The sequence below is a fragment of the Stegodyphus dumicola genome, chromosome X2 (assembly GCF_044657685.1).
Source record: "Stegodyphus dumicola isolate Sdum_Otavi_A_Nest chromosome X2, ASM4465768v1".
NCBI lineage: Eukaryota > Metazoa > Arthropoda > Arachnida > Araneae > Eresidae > Stegodyphus > Stegodyphus dumicola.
Genome location: NC_140781.1, coordinates 192,537,661 through 192,559,676, shown reverse-complemented (window position 1 = coordinate 192,559,676; position 22,016 = coordinate 192,537,661). Strand labels below are relative to the sequence as shown.

The 22,016-nt window shown below is 31.5% G+C and overlaps 1 protein-coding gene across 1 annotated transcript in view; it reads left to right on the top strand.

The window, feature by feature from the left end:
- The window catches only part of LOC146992998 (xibalbin-1-like), an 88,503-nt gene extending 67,028 nt beyond the window's left edge, over nucleotides 1-21,475 (top strand). The window contains exons 2-4 of the mRNA XM_085809849.1: nucleotides 6,054-6,171; nucleotides 10,066-10,126; nucleotides 15,101-21,475. Coding sequence (XP_085665975.1) covers nucleotides 6,090-6,171; nucleotides 10,066-10,126; nucleotides 15,101-15,242 — 285 coding nt within the window. The 5' untranslated portion in view covers nucleotides 6,054-6,089 and the 3' untranslated portion in view covers nucleotides 15,243-21,475. The remainder of the gene's footprint in view (nucleotides 1-6,053; nucleotides 6,172-10,065; nucleotides 10,127-15,100) is intronic.
- The last annotated feature ends 541 nt before the right edge of the window (nucleotides 21,476-22,016 follow it).

The window sequence follows — 22,016 nt, the reverse complement described above, 5'->3', positions numbered from 1 at the left end:
CTTATAATATTAAAGCAGCACATAACAATAAGTAGTGCAGCCAACTGTTATAAACCCGATATATAGCTTACTTAATATTACTCAAATCCTATAATCATCATTTCTCGTCTTTCACATTTCTAGTCTCTTAATCAAAAACCTTCAAAACTGTTAATTTCTCACCAAGAGTAGCAAAGATTATACACAAAGAAAGATACAATTCGTTAAGCTGAACGTAAATCATCGTTTATATCTATCGTGGAATTTAGAAATATTTTATACCTCATAAATACTCAGGATCATGGAGTAAATAAACTAACTGTACGAGTGTCACATGAAAGTACAGTAATCTGTAATAAATTAAATTTTAACTGATGTGATAAAATCAAATGTGTTTCAATAACTAAATCTGCTAGCAGTATTACCTAAATTCACGCCTACGCTTTAATAGGAACTTGTTGTTGTATATTCAATGGGGAGAAAATATATAAATCCAACTTTCTTTTGAAAAACGAGAGGGAGGAAGTTCTTTAAAACACATTGTGGGCAAATACAGCATTGTTAAAGATGTAATAGACAGTCATAAGTAATCTGTATAACACTGGAACTCTATGTAGTACTAAAAACTGCGTAACACTGAAGGTTCTCGAAGTTGCATGAAAAGATATCTTCGAGAACGTGATCTAGAGATACCAAAACGTTTGGTAGCCACATCCTGAAGAATGTGCGTCACGATGTAACTTGAAATGTAAATAAGACTATAACCAAAATCCGCAAGATTTCTGTTACCATAATCGATTACTTTTCAGTTGAACAAATTACCATTTATTTCTTGAGATATACTATGTTCAAAAACAGATTATGAATTCAATTTATATTTCATATACATTTCTTAGTGATATTTTCACATCTAATAGGTAAACAGTTTCTCTTGTGATAACCCACTACTTTTCTCATCTTTGCGAGTGTCAAGAAAAACCGAGTGTGAATTTTAGAAATCTTCCGAGTAAAAAAAGTACATATAAAATCCGGTTTTCAAGACCATGATATAAACCTGATACTTTTAATTATTAAGAATACCAATGCAATAAAATGGAGCTTTAATATCCTTTTGCCTTCGCAATTACTGTTAAAAGCTGAGACCAAAGTCGTAGTAATAAGCCTTTAGGAAAATCTGACCCTCGCTGAAGCTCTGAGAACAAATTTCAACTCTAGTAAAATAAATGTTAGTTCTCAAAGTGTTCGTGAAAGTCAAACAATCCACTTGGTTTTACCAGATGCAAATATTTACCAACTTCTGTTTTAGCCGTAATTGTAAGGCAGAAAATCCTTGATTCAGCGGTTAAGAAAGCTACCTTAGTTTTGTGCTACTGTAAGGCGTGGTTCATAAACTTTTCATAAAGCATCTAATATAAGGTGGTTTAAGCTAATCCTATATTAGTTTAAAGACTGTTATTTATTTCATGCATGAAGGCCGTATTTTTCGAATTGCTTACTTCTATCATATTTAGGAAAGTAAACCAAATAATTTGGATTTATAAGGCTGAATTTATAAATCTGTAATTTATAAATCATTCATGTCTTTCTATTAAGAAAAAAAGAAACAATTTTCCTATAACTAGTTAAATTATTTCGTCAACAGATATAATGGACTGCCCAGTTTCTATATATGTTTGATGAGAAATTCAATGTAATGTATTTCCAGATTTTACAATGAGTTATACTTAGTTTTATACATAAAATATTTATTTATTATGTCAGTTGAACTACTTGGAATTTATTTCTTCTCCTCTAATGCCTTTTAAGGGAAACTGGAATTAAATAAAAATAAAACACAAACTTTCATCAGTGATTGTTTCATTAAGCAATAAAAACGTGTTACACAACCATATATAAACGAATCTATTTTAACTATTCTGCTAGAATATGATTTAGCAGTATCAAATTTTTGTGATATTTATTTCACTCATTATTTATTTTATTTCTGCTTTCATTAACATATAAAGGAAAATCATGGAAATGATTTTGAGCGCAGTGAGTGAGAGCAGAAATATTTCTATGTATATTATCAGACCTTTTAACCTTACTCCAGATCACCCTTGAGGACGGCATCAAGCCCAGATGGTTGCTATGATACTCTTTAGCTCATAAATAGCATTCCGCAGGATAATATAGGTTGAAGCTACGCACCTCTTACATTCTAGATCCTATGCAAACGTCAGAAGCGTTTATTGTTTACATAGATAATACAGATGTAGCTTACGGTATCAAAATTTAACAGCAATTAAATGATTCTAACTACCATCAAATTTTAGAGCTTTTTTGATTAATTTATTTATTTTAATAGGTTTTTCGAGAAGGAAATATATGTGAAGTATCATCTTTGCCGCTGCCGTGATGAGAGCCCGCGAATTTTCCATTTGTTAGACGGACTTGCTAACCATTTACACCACAAAAACACGCAATAGAAAATGCAATATTTCCTTAGATTTTTAGCCTTATATAAAACCATTAATTTGTTTCTATTAAGAAAAAAAAGAGACAGTTTTTCGCTAACTAGTTAAATTATTTCGCAACAGACCAGTCCATTATATCTTGAACTGGACTATTAGCCCATTATATTTTGAATTTCAGTTCTTTGTAAAGTTTTCATTCATTATAGACTGTGTATAAAATTAGCTGTAACTATACTGATTTCAAGCAACTGGATTTTATTTCTTACACAGTTTACTTTATACCTGAACTGCTTCCTGAAGATTTCTATCACTAATGCAAAGAAAAGCACTTATTTTTTAAATAGCGATTTGAAAAGGTTACTTTAATAGTTTTCGCTGAAACATTATGGTCACATAAGCTAAACTGCTTCCCTACTCTGCAATCTAGAACGCAGTGCACTACATTTCGTGAAGTTATATTAATCCCTGATGCCATTTTAATATCCCCCCCTGAGGAAACCGCCAAAGCATAATGCGATAACTTCATTTATAAAAAAATGCTTAGATAAGTATGCATGAAGGTTTTGAAAAGTTTCACACAGTTCTTATTCTTCTTATCCTAAAAGATGAAATTTATGTGTTAATGGTCTCATCCCATTTGCCTTTTAATTTAATCATTAAATATTTCTTTCCGCATTTATAAAGCACTTTGCATAAATATTTTCTTATCTTTTCTAATAAGTTCTGACTTCTAAAATAATATAAATGAAATATTTTTCTTGTGTGTCATATTTACTATCTTTCACTCTCTCTTGCTTAAAAGAAGAATATTCATAAACTTTGAACAGCCTTGATTTGGGGTCTTTCTTCTACCATAATATCCATTTTGGACCTAACTTAATGTGATTAACAGAGCTTTTTTCTTCCACTTTAAGAATGGATCATTTTTACCGTATAGTTAAAAATACTATAAACAATTAATAATTCACCTTGAGCAATGCCTGTAATTTTATATAAATGTGTTTATTTAAACAATTTTCAAAAACATTTTGAAACTGGATCACGTAAGTGAACTGAGATCATAAAAGAAATGCATAACATGTCAAAATGCATGCTGATTCCCCTTTGCAGAATATAGCAATCATCGTATATATCTTCTGCTGAAAATGATCATTAAAATATTTAGAAGTCTAAGAGTAGTGATCTTGTACAACAAAATATAAAATAGCTTAGCAGAAAACGTTAGTACTTTCTGCTAAATATTTTCCTGAAAGTAGGTACTATACCTACTTAAATAATGAATAAAATTTTTATTTATTTTTTCCACTATTAGTTCATCGACTGTTTAAGGTAACCACAAATGCATAACAAAGTAGCCAACTACATCTAACAAACCCAAATGCATATAAATGCAAATATATCTGAGAATTGGCGTAAAGGCCGACAACTACCTGTTTCTACTAAATTTACATAAAAGTTAAGAAGGAAATTCTAACATTTTGTTATGTACGGATTATTTTACTACAAATTACCATTACTTTTGTGCACTTCAGTTAGTAGTTATTAAGTATTACTTTAGCACACAATCGTTAGAAACCTTTGGTAAAGGGATATTTTCATGGTAAAAAAATCAACTTTCCTTTCTTTGCTTTTTATCTGAGTTTTAGATTCAAATTTTTTTTATTGTGCCCACATATCATTATATTGCGGTGTCTTGATTTAATATAAACGACACTAGTAATTTATTTTGTGTAATCATAAACCAGGCTAACAAGAATGAAAATGAGGAAAATTTCCTTATAAAGTATAAAAAGGTTCATCCCGTGATGCATAAAAAGTGATGTTTCAAAATACATGCTTCAAAACAAGCACTTATAACTACTTATCGCATTTTTTAAATCAATTTCTTTTATATTGCTACATTTCAATTATCGAGTGCATTTATCTCGATATTTCACTCGCATAAAAAAACCAGTCATTTTTGAAAAACACCATTGATTATGTTAATGAATTCTGCGAGTCATCTTTTTTTTCCCCCGTTATCTATTTCACTTCTGCTGAATGGCATCTTCGTCGCCTGAAATATGCGTAATTTGTATCCGATTCATGTTCTCACGTGAAGTTAAGAGAACCATTGACAGCAAGAAGGAAAGAAATGGTGAGGCGTCTTGCTGAGTAGGCTATGTGCGTACTCAGTTACCATAGCAACATAGTCAATAGATAAGAGAACATCTACGTCAGTTCTAACTAGTTTCGAAGAGTGGGTGTTTACTTTCTCCCGAGTTAGTTTTTCAAATCAACTTAGAATAGTAGATATCTGAGAAGGCGGATTTGGTCTTGTTGATTCTTCGTCAGTTTCAAGATAATTCCCAGACATGGATCTTTGGAAGATGATTATACATATATTCATAAATTCAAGACATTGGCATAATAAGAAAATTTTAAAAATGAGTAACAAAATAAAATTTTCCTAATAAATATATTTGTGAAACATAAATGCATTTGTTTCAAAAGGGGAATAAATTTTTATTTATATGCCCTAGTGTTAGTTCAGGGACAAGTTATAGGTAACTACATATACGCAACAAAATAGTCATAGATGTTAGTAAAACTACAGATCTGTATAAAAGCAAATATGTAAGAGCATGAATGTAAGAACTACCGTAAAGATCAACTGCTTCGCAATTCAAGCCGAAATTTCTAGCTTTCTTTCTATGAGGTGATGGTCTCAATGGATCATGGGGAATAGTATTCTTTGTGTGTAGCTCATATTTCTGTTTCACAATCTATGGTTTATTTCAGCAATTAGACTTTAAAAACTACTTGAGTGAGCTCAAATGTTGATAGCATGAATTGCTTTAATAGCAGCTCGCCTAGTTTGGTTACAGAATGATCATTTCGTTCTAGGATAACATCAAACAAAACTAAATTGTTTATTATGTAGAATAAAAGTATATTATAAATAATCCCCAGTGATTTTTAAATGGCATAGATTACAATAATATCGTGGCTTGGAATTCCTAGAGCCATTAGAATTTCTGATGCTGGAGACGTGAAAATGCGAAATGTCCTTAAATGGGATTCAAACTCTGGACCTCTCGAAAACGGAGTATACTAGTTACACCACGAAGGCATGCAGAAAGGATGGAGAAAATACCTTATAACCTTTCCAACTCTGCGAATTCACTTCTTAGAGATTCAATAAATAACTGGATAGCCACAATCAATATACTGCAGTCTGATCATCAAATATTTTCTTGTCAAATACACCCTCCCATCAGTAATGAAGAATTGTTGTAGCTCGTTATCTTCATTATTTAGACGTTAAACAGGTAATGAAATCATATTTGTTAACTTTTTTAATTATAGGACACAAAACTTATTTTAAACAAACAAATTTAGTTTGCTTGTCCTATGTTTACACACTTATGTTTTATGACGATTACTAATAATGATTTCTCCAGCCCAACAGATTACGCTGCCAAGCACCAGTGTTTGTAGTAAAATACAATTAGCAATTATTTTACATTTATCATATAAAGGTCTGTATATTGCAATGAAACGTTATATTTGGTATTCTTACTACGTATGTTTGCAACAAACGATTATCTCGAATTCATGAAAATGTTTCCTTTTCAGAAAATTTCTCTCAAGTGAGAAGCTTCATCCGCAAATATGGAATTTGAACCTCTGGTCTTCTTCTTCGGTCTTTTACTTGTTCTTGGCGTGGCACAAGGTTCACCATACATCGTTGATGGTATGTAATTAAAATATTTAAGTTCCTCTTTTTATTAAGCTGTACATTTCATATTGGTTTCGATTAGGTAGCTCCCAAAACACTTCTGAATTAAAGAGGATCTGTACTATTTTTCTAAATTTCATTTATTTTGCAAATTGGGTTTACAGGATTATGGATGAAAACTTTTCAACGTATTTTAGATCATAAACCAATTATTGGTTCATTATACTGCTTGCACCTAGTTGCTACGCAGTTTTATACAACGATTGCAATTAAATGAAAAAGGTATTATTTGTTTATAAAAACCAGATAAGAGGTATGTAGGAAACTTATTATTATCTGAGCTTAAGAGATTCGATCATTTATATTGCTTATCATTAATATTAATCAATAATGCAGCATACGTCTGTTGAAATGAGCTGAAACCTTTATTGCAAATATGACACTGGTCAATAAAATAATTGCAATGTTTATTTAAAAAAATGCATCGACAGTTTGATAGAAAAGCTCAAATACTAAATGCGGCGACTATTTGATAGAAGGGAGTGAATACAGGCTTTTATACAAGACCTATAATTATGTTCTACAAATTCCATTGTACTTGTGACAGTTTATGCGTTAAGGAAAAATGTCCCTTTCAGCTTTAATATGTTGCACGACAAAAAAGAAAAAGTGGGAAGATAAAACCTTTTCTTCATATTCCATGGAATCCACTTTTAAGCTGAACAGATAATAATGTGTCGCATGAAAAGAAATTTCTTGCGCGCTATGAAGGCTCTTTTGAATAATCAGCTTTTTATGCATTCACGACGTCATGAAATAAGGCATCTTGTCTGAAAATATGTAGATAACTTTATCGTCGATGATATCCCGTACGATCTATCCTTTCTTTTAATGCTCTAATGTTTAGTGTAAAACTAACTCACAAGCATTAAATATTGCAGCAAACAATAGCGGGGTGTTACACAAATATTAACTTAGACGTTATGCTATTCCGAAAACTTTTGTCTTAGTAAAGTCTCAAGCACTAAAGAAACATTTCCTTTTAAAAACAAAAAGTTATGTATTGCTTAAATGTAAGTATTACTAGCCCTGAAAAATAAGTTGAAATATATTAATCCGTTAAATAAACTCAGTTTAAGTATAAATCCGAAAGTTAAAGAAGTTGTTTCTTTTACACAAGTACTAATTTCTCTAGCTGGATCAACCTTTTATAATTAACAGTTTTTTTTAAATATTCTTCGGATTAACTACCTCACTGCGTTCCAGTCTACAGATAAAAGCATTAATGTATTTGATTGACGCATATTTTTAACAATTAACTTATTGTTGTGATAAGGCATCTCAAATTTTTCTTTCCCGAGATTTAACGAAAATTTCTAGGCAAATTTTATAAATTTCTTTGATCTCGGGAATTTTATAGCTTTATGTACCTTCCTGCTTATATTTGCAATTAAAAATTAGCCACTTTAGCAAAATGAATAATCTTGTGAAATAGTATTAAAAATTTAAATACTTTTAAAAAAGAAGTCTAAATTTTCCCTTAAATTTCCAGCCTTTGATTCAAAATGTGTTTTTAAGTCTTTCCGCAGTAACGACTTCACTACCTTTACTAAGATCAATTCTCAGTTTTCTAACGAACAACACGCAGGCAGAAAATAATCGTTCTATCTCTAGGATTAGTTTGGTTTCTTTGAATATGCCAAAGCACACTTTGGCTATCTGCCTAAGGGAAGGGATGCCTTCATGCTGGACTTTCTAAAGGAAAATGGCTCGTACCCTCTTACACATGGGAAAAAACCAGGAAAACACCTATGCAGCCAACCCGTTCGCTTGGAATCGAACCCAGGTCAAACTATCAGTGATTAGCAACTTTAACCCATACATGAATCGGCCGCTGCTGGTGATAGCAGGGATATGTTTCAGGGAATCTATTATGTGCATGATATTGTACGCTCTGTCCCCATTTACCTCAAATTACTGAAGATTATTTTTCCAAAATCATGCTTAGGCAGTGTTTTTGATACTGAAGGAATTATCTAGATGTTGTTTTTAACCAAACTATCATTTCTAATTTGTCTCTCAATGACATTGAACTCGTGAGAGTTGGACAATATTAAATTTTATTTAAAACAATTTTGTTCGGTTTAATATTTAATTTTATACGAAACTTGTTCTGTATAAGCAAAGTGTAGGAGAAATGTATTTCTTTTCTTTTTAAACTGTCAACTTCAACCTCCTAAAGAAAGTACAATCATGTATTAATTTTGTATAAAAGATCACACAACTGATCCCGAGGGAAGCGTTTTATGAAAATGTTCTTACATTTGATAAAAAGTGGTATCCCCCGGAAAGAAATGTTTTAATTCATTTGTTCCCTCTTCTCATTTCGTTGAAGAATTCTCGTTCTCGTCATTTGAGAAAACTAAAGAAATCGTTAGTTACAACACATGATGGTACATGACTAAACAATTTCTACATCATATCGAGCTACATTCAAACCATTTCACAGTAATTATTTAAATTAATCGAAAATATAAACATCAATACCAAATATATAGCTTTAAAAAATACTTCCGTCAAATTATTTGTGTAATAGTTAATTGTCTAATTTAATGTAGTGTAAGTAAAGATACGTAGTTTGTTATTCACACTGTATACTGATAATAGTTGTAAATCAAATACATTTGCTTTGTTTAAAAAATTGAAGCAATAAACTTAAATTAACTTTACCCCCTTTCAGTATTATAAAGTTCTATGAAACGCGAATGCATATAATAATAACAGTCTATAATACACACCAGAATAGTCATATCCTTTCGTAACATGCTATTCGTGAAATTAAATAAATAATTAAATAAATATTAAATTAAAATATTGAGGATAGCGTTCATTAAATGAACGCTACCCTAAATATTTTAATATATGGCTTAAGTTTCAATAATAGGCAAATATCAGCTCTCTCTTTCAACAATAATAATTCAGTTAAAATTTTGATAGTGAGACTCGCTGCTAAAGTCAGGTTAAACAAAGTATATGCAGTAAAAAGCAATATATACAGCTGTTTGCTTCTTTCCGTAGTAATAGATATATCTTAGGCAATGCCGTTGTTTTCTTTATACATTATACTTTCTATTTCTGAAGGTCGTTTCAATTGCTTTTTCACCCCATAATTCAATAAGCCTTTCCAGTAAAGCAATGTCTGCATCGACAGCACTATTCAAACGGAATCATGAATTACCTCTCAAACTGATAGATTCGTCTCTAATCGATCATTGAGCCTAAAAATCTATTCAGCCTAGCCTATATCTCGGTAATCTGTTTTCGAATTTTCAACAGACACAGCAAGATCATACACATGAAGTTTGTTAATAATCGAAGTAAAAACATGGGAACGTTGGTGAAATTAAAAAACTAACGTACGATGATACTGTTCTAACGTATGATGTCTTTTATTAATCCTGAAACGCTTGAGCTTTCCAAGCAAGGTTCTTTGTTTTACAGCGTACAGGAGAGTAAAGTAGGGCTGTCACCAAGGAAAACTGCGATATCTCCTTTAAAAAAATTTCGAACTCGCAGCATGTATTTTATAAAGTTTTATCAAGCAAAATTTAGGTTTTCATATACATGTCATAAATAACATTAATCACATGAAGCTGAAGGAAACACATCTTGTTCGATCTGCTTCCTAACCAATAATGAAGAAACAGAGTCTCAAAGTGAAATATGTTAAAGACAATTCCCGCCCTCATATTATTCCAGCTAAACATTATAAAGAATGTAGCAATACCTGAATTTGTTTTCTGGAACAAAGCAGCAGCTTTATTGATTTAGTGCGAAAAATATACGTAGTCGAAGCTACACTTAATTTTAATTAGTTCTTAAAATAAATAATTTTTCTTCTAATTTCAGGGGATTATGGAATCGGAGAGTATGGTGACAAACTTGATGAAGCCCTAACCGGATATGAAAAGTAAGTAATAATAAGTGCGTGAGGCTATGAAGAAAGGTTGTTCCTGTGCTATTCTTCTTTGTTTCTAGCTATATTAATGAACCATTCTAACTTCGACGAAATTATTTTTCACCTTTTTTCTTTAAAAAACTTTATTTTCTATTAAAACCTTTACCTTGATGGACCATTCATATGCTCTATTAATCATTTCTGATTCACTTAATTATACTAAGTTTTTAATACTATATAGTTTCATCCAACACGGAAAGTAACGGTTAAGTAGCCAGAATGAAGATTACATTTGCTTTTATCTACATACTGCCATGCAGCTAAAGTGAAATGGAGCAAAATTTAAGAAGTCGAAAGAAAGGAAACAAGAAGTGCGTAATAATCGGGCTTGTATTTTAACAGCAAAAAGAGCCAATTTGCAAAAATTGCTGTTATCTTTTACTTCTATGAACTTTTGGAGATTAAAAAAAGAATTTAGGAATTTATTCGAAACACTTTTTTTTTAAATCATCAACGCAAAATCTTAGTTATATATGGGTAGATTTATAATTTACCGTTCAAATCTTAAGTTAGCGGATTATCAAAATTATTTCAAAATATCTTGCCCATCCAAAGGATTTTAATTCTAATATTCCTATCAAAAAGACTATCAAAATGATTTTAAAATATCTTTCTCTGGAAAATTGGACAAAAACATGCTAAAAAAATTTTTAAAAACAAGCTAATAACTTAGTATGAGGAGAAACAGATCAATTCTTAATATCTAAACAAAATTATTATAATGGCAACAGAAAAGAAGGCAGCTTCGGTAGCTCGGCAATCAGAATGTCTCTGCCGCGACCGAAAACTGAACTCTAAAACAGGGTAGAAAAGAATAAATAAAAGGGAAGAACAATAAAGTGTTTCCATTTTTATAATGCTTCTAGGTGTCGTTATTATCTTCAGTAGGTCTCATCAAAAAAAAAGGACCTCTCGAAAACGCGTCTAGTGTGCTACTGTTACACCACGAAGGCATGCAGTAAGGAAAGAGAAATTGCCTTATGTACTCTCGCTTTTAAAAAGGAATGGTGATTAGAGGACCCAACTGCCGAATCCTGGCGGTGAAGAATTATCATTCACTACTTTTTAGTTCAGGCACTACGGTAGAAACATTCAGTTATTTTAAGCAGGAGACGTCAAAAATGAGCAATGCCCTCACTGAGACTTGAACTTTAACCTCTCGAATACGATCCGAATGTGCTACCGTTACACTACGAAAGCACGCATAAAGGAGGGAGAAATAGCCTTATAAGTGTTTCTGCGACAGAGGAAGAATTCTGACTGATAGAGACTACAAATAACCCTTCCTAGAAACCGGCGCTCATATTGAACGAAATCAAGCCACAGTAATGCGAATATGGGATTAGTGAGTGTCGGAGGAAAAAACTGACCGATAGAACGATTAAACTAGACTCGTCAAGCTACTGAACAGGAGGACATGCCTGTTGTGCGCATAGCAATGACAGATCGCACAACAACGTTAAGAACCCTCGTGCAAGAATAAGCGTCTGCTACACAAGAATTTGGACACCATTGGATTTGTCTCCAGATGAGGAGAATTTTTTTTCAAGACTTCCGTTGCTGAGATTAACTTCGATTTTCTATACCCCAATAACACAATTGTTTGCAACAGTGAGTTTAACTCCAAACACTCTATACTGGTCCATCACCAGAAGTTACGGTTCGGATATCACTGGATTTTATTCCCGCATTCGCCTACTACATATTACCGAAACACTCAACAGTTACCGCTACGTCTCTGTAGTTTTGGATCCTGTTATGATATCTTGCCTTCAAGGCTTGTCTATGGACAGGTTTCAACAAAGCATTGCGCGAGCAAACATGGCACGCGACCATCAGCAATTCATTTTCCTCTAGGTCGCACTCCTGGTTGGTCCTTCCAGTCTTTGGACTTGTTGCTGGTCGAACATGTCTGATGGTTGATTGACAAGTAAGTGGCCCAGCATACACCAGCAGGGGCCATGCAGAAAATCTTTGGCGACGTGTGGAAACAGAATGAACTGTTATACCTCCTGCACATATATAGGGTGGGACAAATAAAAGTGGCTCCGAGAACAAAGTAACTCTGTCCTCCGGGCCACTTTTATTTGCACCACCCTGTAGAAAGCATCTTTCTTTCAATCCCTAGCCGTGTCGCAGCAGCTATTTCCAGCCATAGTAGCTACACAAAATGCTGATTTCTTCGTTCTTAGCAAATCAAACTAGGCTGTAATTTTAATCAGTTCATCATTGTGCATTTTATTATGGGTTCAGTAAATATCACTTTGATATCTCTTGTTCTTCACGGAGCTGCATTTTGGATGAACAGCGGTGCATTATAATATATTTGTAACCATTAATTATTGTTTGACAGTTATTATAATTACTCTTCTTTCTATGCTATAATTTCTATGCCGAAATTTTTATCATTAATGTTAAATCAGTTAGGTATTTAAAATATTTAACATTATCTGGACAGGTAAACTAAAATACCTTAAATCTTTTGCTTTGCCAGATTTCTTTTAATTCTGTTCCAACTGATTGTTCTGTCTAATACTTCAATAACATACAGTTGGGTAAAATAATTAATTTAGTTTTGCCATCTGTTTTGGTAGTTCTAATCACTAAATAGGTAATTTTTCTGTACTTAAAAATATATGTTTCAGCAGTAGAGCACAACATGGAAAATAAATTTGTAATAGTTTCGTTATTTAAATTGAGCTTAAATAAACTCAAAATTTGTAAATTTTTAATTCAATCATACATTTATTCAATTAATATGATAAAACGTTGAATTTCTGAAAGTGAAAAATGTTATAGGAGCTCTAAAATGCAGGTGCATTTTAAGTAATAAAGATGCACTCAACATTTACTAAGTTGCAGAGAATATACCTGTAATTAAATGTAACTTGTGGCAAATCCTCCAATAGACGTGTAAGCGACTTATCGCTATGTATAAGATGAAACAGAACTTAAGAAGGGTGTAAGCGGCCCTTTTATTTAGAACTAAAAAGTTCAACAGACGACACACCTAGTGTTTACAAATCGGCCACCATTTATGGCGTAAACTCAAAAGTAGCATTTTAAAACTAAAACTAGGTATTGTTAGCCAAAGGCTACACAGAGATATTTAAACGCAAAAGTTGGCTCTTAAACCTACACCGGCGTGACAGTACTATCGGCGAGAATAAAGTAACGCCGTAAGCATGAATGCTTATATTAGAATAACAACATGTAACGTGGTCTTCAACAGGCAGAATACGCTCTGAATAAACAATCTCAAATGCTCCCGTAAATACACCAGCTAATTTGCGTTCTGGCAAGAAAACGGAAAGAGAGAAATGACAGTGCAGATTTGGAATATAAAATAATTGGTCAATTAACATAAATAAACCTTAAAAAGTTAATGTTAAAGAATTTAATTTTAATGTAGAATAAAAATTTAACAACAACGTACTCGCCGATTAGGTATTCTGTGAGAATTATAGCAGAGCTCATCAATCATTCAGTTTTTTCACCCCCAAACCCGTTCCTAAAAAAACACCACAGCTAACAAATATTGCACTTGATTGAAAGAGGCTTGATTTGGTTTATTTAACTACGGCAAAGCACTCGAGGGCTATCTGCCTAAGGGGACGGATGCCTTCGTAGGGGACTTTCTAAGGGAAACGTAGCTCGTATACACCTTACACGTGGAGAAAACCACGAAAACGCCCATGCAGCAAACCCGTTCGAGCCCCGGACCGAGCTGCCAGTGCTCAGCGATTTTACCGCTCGACCGCTGGTGGATTACCGCAAGAAAAAAGAAAGACAAATCAAAAACAAAATAAACCTATAAGGGAATAAACACGCACCCTAGGGTGTGGTTTCACAATCAGCATCCTTTAAACAACATACCATTCTAGACTGCAGAACAAAACCAAAAGTATCAGAGAGTACAAGATATTAAGTTCGGAACATGCATTAATGGTTTTATTATAAGCAATCAACAGAACTCAACTATGCAATATGTTTTTCTTTTCTTACATAATACCTTACCACTTTCCTTAAATTTAAAAAATAAAGTATTATCAATAGAAATTGTAATTTAAAAAAATTTTACCTTTGAACTTGTGGTTACAGTCTTTATGTTTTTAAGACAGAAGTAGCAAATCCAATAGAGTTTAAAATTCTGGTTTAGAATGATTTTAGCCAGCGAAATCATCAGCGTTATAGTAGAATTTAAGAATATCTGCTAGGTTCCATCAAATATCTTAAGGGAGCATTAACTGGAAATAGCTTAAATAAAATGAAATTTTAGCGGGTACACTTTGGAGAAAATACCTTCAGTTTCTCTTATATATGTAAGATGAAGCGATTATTATGCTAAATTTGCTTTGTGATTACAAGACACCCGTTTTTAGTAATAGAATTTCTGGTATCATTTTTCTTCCTATGTTATTATTTAATATTTTATATAAAACCTCAATTATTAAATTAGCCCACCAGCGGCCGAGCGGTAAAGTCGCTGAACACTGGTAGTTCGGTCCGAGGTTCGAGTCCCGCGAACGGGCTGGCTTCATGGGCGTTTTCGTGGTTTTCCCCATGTGTAACGTGTATACGAGCCAGTTTCCCTTAGAAAGTCCTCCACGAATGCATCCCTCCTCTTAGGCAGATAGCCCTCGAGGCTTTGCCATAATCACACACACACACAATTATTAAATTATACTTTTGTAGGAGTCAATTAATTAAAGTACGAGTTTAATACTGTTTGTAAGATAGAGTGTAATGACATGACAGCGAAACAGTCATAATAAGATTGCTTTCTTACAAATGAAAAGCGTCTTGTGAGGAATTATACAGTTGGTCTTGATTGGCTGTGTTTTATAAATGTGTTTGGGACAACGCCAGCACTCAGAATACGCTTATCACATAAATAATTAAATTCTGTTATTCATTCATATTTAGGCGTAGTTGCATCCGAAGAAGTGGAAGCTGTGATCATCGCCCTAACGACTGCTGCTTCAGCTCTGCTTGTCGCTGTAACCTGTGGGGAGCTAATTGCCGGTGTCAGAGAGCTGGTCTGTTCCAACGCTGGGGACGAAAATAAAACCTGGCAGCAACCCTGGAAAAAAATAAATAAATAAAAATCTGACAACAAAGGGATACGTTAAACCCCGTGAATTTGCCGTTTTCATGTGCAGATATTGTTAACTTTTATGTTAGTTGTTACCTGATTGATGTATATGAGTATGTGGTTTCTCTCTTCTGATCAGTATCTGCTTTTGTAAGTGTATATGTACGTGTGTATGTGACTTATATACTCGCAGTCTTCAAAGTACAAACATTTAATTTCCTAAAGTTTTGGAGCTGCTTGCTCGTAGATTGCTTTCTGCATGTTTAAGAGATCCATTTATTGGTGTCCATAATAACAGAATATGAAGTTTAATTTTGAGAAACGTTTATGTCGAATAGTACTTGCCTTTACGGTTAAATCTCGAAACAATTCTTTCTTTCATAATTTATATAAATTCAGATTACAGACGAAAGCAAAATTAAACTGCATTTTGAATAAAGGCAGAAGCTTTAATAACAATCATGTAGCAAAATTCTAAGTAAACCATCAATAATCAAATTAACGAAACGTTTCAATAAAAGGTTTTGCATACTAATTCAACTTTACTATTTTAGACAGTAGTTACTATAAATCATAATAATTTATTAATTACAATTAATTAAAAGTTAAACCCGGCTCTAAAGTAATTTCTCATATTTTTTTCCCTCTCATATGGAAAAAATACAAAAGTACTCTTTATTTCTTAATATGTCACATAAACTAAACTAAGCTGTCTTTATAAATTTAATCTTCTGAAAATGCAATAAAAATAGATATATCACATACACTTATGAAAGGGAATTTCTATTCGCAAATGCACCCATATTTTCCTTTAATTAGCTTCTTGTTTATCGAATTTAAAACTTAGTTATAAAGGACACCTCATAAAACGTTTTATAATTAATAGCTAAAGAGCTTATTGATGTTTTATTTTTGATTTTCAAAAATTTCCAATAGTTTTCCACTTGCAGTTTGATAAAAAAAAAAAAAAAAAAAAAAAACACGCAGCTAACGTACTTTGTATCATATGCCGAAATATTTATATATTGCTTGATACTGTTTAGATAGAGATCGATGTATGTGTAACTCATATAGAAGCTATTTTTCTTGTAGACGGAAATTCGTGCCAATCACCTTGTTCATTCATTTTTTGAAAGGTATAGTTCTTGCTTGCTACATGGACGTAGACGAGTTTTCGCTGCAATACCTCATAAGCGAAATATCTGAATGTCAACTGTAGCAACAATAAAGCGCGCTGACGGACGCCTTGCATGGATATTAATATTAATTATATTAATAATTATATTAAGCATATAGTTTAATTTTTTGTAACAATGTGTGCCTCACATACACATTAGTAATTGATTTTGTTGTAATAAATATTAAGTAAATGAAGGTGAGATAGAATTTTTTAAGTTACAATTATTAAAGATTTCTAATTTGCATAGAAAACGTTATCCAAAAACTATTTAAATTTTTAATTCCCTATTTCTGCTTTATCTGTTTAGAAAGCATGAGTTCACGGACAAATTAGTTGATTAATATAAGTATCGCATGCTTATAAAGTATAGATGCTGTATTCATAAAATGTATTTTATTATATATTTGTGTATTGATTATCGAGGTGTTGTATACTTAAGTGTTGTCCCTGAATTTGAGAAAAGTAAGTGAGCATTTCTATTTTTAGCTTAAACAGCTAGTTAAAAATCTCATTTCTTAATACACCAAATATTAAGATAAGCTAAGTTAACAATTTCTTTACAGAAAATTTACCTGAAAAATCTTTATATTTAAACTTCTTAAAAACTTCTGAAGTAAGGTGTTTAAGTAGTTGAAATACACTGTTTTCCCCCCTCAGTAAATTGCGTAAGTCTCAGGAAATTGCGTAAATAACTCGAAAAAGTCTACTCTCTTATCGTTCCCCTTATTTTTTACTGTCATTGGCAAATCGGAAATAATATTATAGTTTGTATCTGAGTTATTTTAATTACAATAAAATCTGTTTTTCTGCATTCAAACGATCAAAAGTGTATGTGAAAGTATTGGATAAACCTTATGTAATCATAACAAATTAAATCGAATCACTTTAATTTGTTCTAAGCTTCTAAATAATATGCACATATTAAATGTTAGCATCAAACAAAGAACATATAAACTTTATTTAAGTTAAAGGTAAATGGCGATATTTACAAAACTCATACATACTCTCATTTACTCTCGTAATTTTAGTTCATCATCTATTATTTTTAATTAATCAGATGAAGGTTAGTAGACAGATATTAGACCGTTAATAATATACTTATTATTATTAAATTAAAGGATTCACTAACTTAAAAACACTTGCTTAACATGCTCCTCATATTAGGATTAGTTGTTCTCAAAGTCAAATGTATTTTCGTTAGAGCATTCCATAGAGTAGTATGCAAGAACAATCATGTTGCAGATGCCATTTGTAGCATAAGTCAATCAAATTAATGCAACAGTCACATAAAAAATGACTTTAGATTTTGATAATGACTTCGTTATCGACTTCACAAAGAATGAGCTTTTGAGAATAGGGTAAAAACGACATAACACTACTAAAAAATCTGAAATTAAACAGGATTTCTTCAAAATTATTTTATTAAGTTTTGAATACAATATTCTTATCTTACAAATATGAAAATCATGTTTACTTAACAGAGAGCAACCCCAAAACAGATTTTAGCTTGCAACGAAAACAATAAAATGGTTATCAGGATATTATAATGTTATTCAAAATTAGACTTTTAAGAAAGAAAATTCAAAATTATTTACGTATTTTCTTTTAATTACGAATTTTATTATTCCTTTTAATGTACAATAAAAGTCAATTTTGTTGCATATATTTTTATTTTGTATTTTATTTGCTTTCAGGTTATGACTTCAGCCATATGATAAGCCATAAAAAGTAACTAAAATATGAAAAGGGCTATCAAAGTTTTTAATTTTTATCAGTAAATCTATGATATCTATTAACTTAAGCTCATTCCTGTCATAGTGTATGGTACCTGTCAATTATTTGTGCACGTTTCGTCTACTTTCAGTTTTATATACTGTTTGGCATAGCTTGTGTATAACGAAGCGGAATCTAGACAAATACAGTACCTTAAGTGTCTCGATGCGCGCAGTAAATATATGAATGCGTATATGCCTCATCGTACAGGGGAAAAAATGCACTCCTTGGTGATGCCTATATTATCATGAACAACTCTGTCCGCATTTTCATATATGTATATTATTATGAAAACCTGCTTTAATATGAGGTTCAGTTTAGGCATGTGTAAAATATTTTTATGATAATTCAAACTTAGCTATATTTTATATCTTTCTAGTTTGGTATCTAAGTACAAAATTTAATTTTGTTAGCGCATAATATAATAATTAAGAGTTTCTACATGCCTTGTTTCTAAATTGGCATTTTTAGATGCCCTGCGTTATAGGAGATTAATTTCTGTTTGAGTTGGCATTAATACGAATAATTATATAAGTGATTGTTACAAATACATTAATAGCACTGTTTCTGTAATTTTTGGGAACATCCCTAATTCATATTAACGATATTTTAAAGTTTCCGTATCAAAGATATTTCATTTGTTCGCTAATGTTTTTTTCAAAATAAAAATTATTAACTTATACGCCAGAAATATGCTATTTTAAACCGCTACAAATTCAGATTAAATGCGTAAAAAAGTGATTTAATCATTTTTAAAGCCACAATACTTCATCTTAATGAGTTCTTGATTTTTCATTACAAATATTGTATTATACAAATAATGTCAGATACTTAATAAAAAAATATTTCAGATTTTAAAAAATATATATTTTATTTTCGTATGCATAGATCAATTCTGATTTCGAAATAGCCTTATAAAGTAAATCTGTTTTATTCCAAACATTATCGTATAAAGATTTTGAACTTATGTACATAGAAATAATTAAGTCTCTCTCCTCTTGATGCTCTGAAGCATAGCTTTCTTTTCACCCATTATGAGTGTATATTTTTTATGCCATCTGTTTCATATCGTATTCATTGCACATCATAAAACGACTTGTTTTGTGAAAGCTTTTCAAAGAATGTCGCCAACATAAGCTACAATAACAAAGAAACTCCAATAGTATTCGAAAAAGGCTACAGAATGCCTCCATGCTTAGAGATATTTATATGTTGCTATTTAAGTTGGTGTATTTGCAACTGCAAAAAAAAAGGATTCATGAATGATGGATGAATTGCAATCATTTCTAAGCATTACTACTTAAAAAATTATGTTAGACAACATTTTCTTTTCAATATCACGTATTTGTTGTTTAATGTAAAATCTATCTGGTATTATTCGGCTTTCTCTATAATATGAATTCAATAACTTGTACAGAAATGTGTCTTTGACGTCCAATATTTTGCAATACGTAAATTGCTAAACATGCTGATAAATTCTTTTAATAATTAAAAAACAGTCATAATATAATCAGTCGCAACTGCAATACCCATCATAAATATATAGTTTTTTAGAGAACATATAACGCAATAATGATGTATATATTTTTTAAACTAAAACTAATATTCTTTTACCTAATCGTTTCTAACTTGGCAATATTGAAAACGTTTTCTTTCGTTTTACCATCGTGTATACATAGTAATAAAATGTAAGTATAGAATTATGTAATTAGTGTTGATTTGTGCTTGTGTATTATACTCAATGTTCGGATGGCAATAATTCATTATCTATGCAATAATTTAACTGCGTGTTTTTGAAGTTATTAACTTAACGCAACCAATTGACAGCGCTGGTAAAGCCAACTGTAAAGCAATGCATGCACAACAATAGTTCATTTAGTGAAACAGATTTTTGCTGATTGCATCCTTTGAAGAAAGAGAAGATGTGCTAACATATTTGAGATTTAGAAATGAAAGTGGTTGCTATAAATGTCGTCCTCGTTGTTTATATTTTTATGTCAACTTGAAGAAATGTTTTCTTTAAAAAATACCATCCGTGTGATAAGAATTTTTAATATATCCGTATCCGTGAGCCAGATTTCTTTAAATTTCATTTTTTAAAGGCACAATCATTTCTAAACACCGTGTACTTTTCTTGCAAACCTAAAATAATTTATTCAAGGGTTCTCAATCAAAACATTTGATTTTGATTTCATTTAATTAAAAAAAGAAAACATTTAAGCCATGTATTAGAGTAAAGTATCACATAATAGAAATCAGTAACAATTATTAATTTTTACACTTCTTATAGTTAAGTATTTATATTCATTTTAATGCATACTAAGGTAATAATTTCTTTGCACCGGTTACTTTTTCTGGTCTGAGATATAAGCTAATTGTTTATTTGGTGTAATTACAAACTTCTCGTTTTGCTTAACAATATTACATATCCATCATAACTATTAAGATTCGAAATTGATCTCATCATAGAGAATTAATGAGCATTTGGCTCTGTTTAAATTTTCAGTAAATTCGCTCCAGCAAAACTTGTGGACCACAAAGATATATTAAACCCTATACCTATGGTGTTATATATCTGTTGTCTTTCTGTTATAAGTGTTTATTTCGGGCACCATGAACAATACATGAATGCATATATAAGGATCTGTATTCAATTTTCATTGACTTGTCTCCGATGATAGAGGGCTAGGTTTCTTAAAAATCAAATAAATCCAAAAAGCTGCGGAAATGTTGTTAGTGATAATAAAGGAATCACAGTTTGAAAATATGCGGAGGAACTCCTTAAATAACACGTAACATCAGTCCTTTTTAATGTTCATTTATATGCCATTTTCCCCGAAATTTTGGAATTAATTGCAAGTTGAATTTCTGTATATAAGTTAGCAAAACCCACGAAAAAATTTTTTTAAACAGAAATGTTTGCTACTTATGTCTTTCTTGTTATTTATCCTGTAACACAAACATACAGTACACAAATATATGTGCTATGGATGCTCTTTAAGAGGAGGAACATGAAAAGTACATCGTTTTAGAATGTAGAAAATGCTAATAAACATTCACTTATGTTTTCTGTAACCTTCTATGGATCGTGTTTCTATGTCTACGTCCATGATTTCATGTGTCTGCTGCTGAGATGTTTGAAATATATATTGTAGCAACAAAAAAAACAAAAAAATACTGTTTTGTTAGATGTTAAGCCTTTGTAACCCGATCTATGTAAAGATGTGATTAATAATAAAGGCTTCTAAACCTGCTTGAGTTTTCTTCTCTTAAACTCTGAATCAAGTTCATAATTGTTTAACATCTTAGCCGAAAGTGCAAACAAACAGCAGAAAGAAAGTGTCTTTAGAAAACATATATTGAGGTTTAAAGGATTTATAGAATTTTTAGAATGAATTAAAATATATAATTTTACAAATTAGATTCAAATGAATTTGACAAGTTTATAAACTTCAAAGATTGAAAAATGTAGTGTAAAGCTGATTATTTATTTGTTTTGCCTAATTATGTGTTTGTAATTAAAATTAATTGAAATTAAATAAGAGATTATTCAAGAGAAGTGAAGTTACTGATTTCAAGAACCGAAAAGCATAAATGAAAATAAACTAAATCTGTGCTTTTGCTATTCCCGTGTCCGCGCTAATCGATGGTCTAATTTTAGATACATTAGGTTAATTGGAAAATGAGTAAACGCCTTCGCCGGGAATCGAACCACGGACCACTGGAATACCGGCCCAGCGTGCAGAACCACTACACCACGAAGGCATGCTAGGAAAGCAGGAGAAATACTTTAT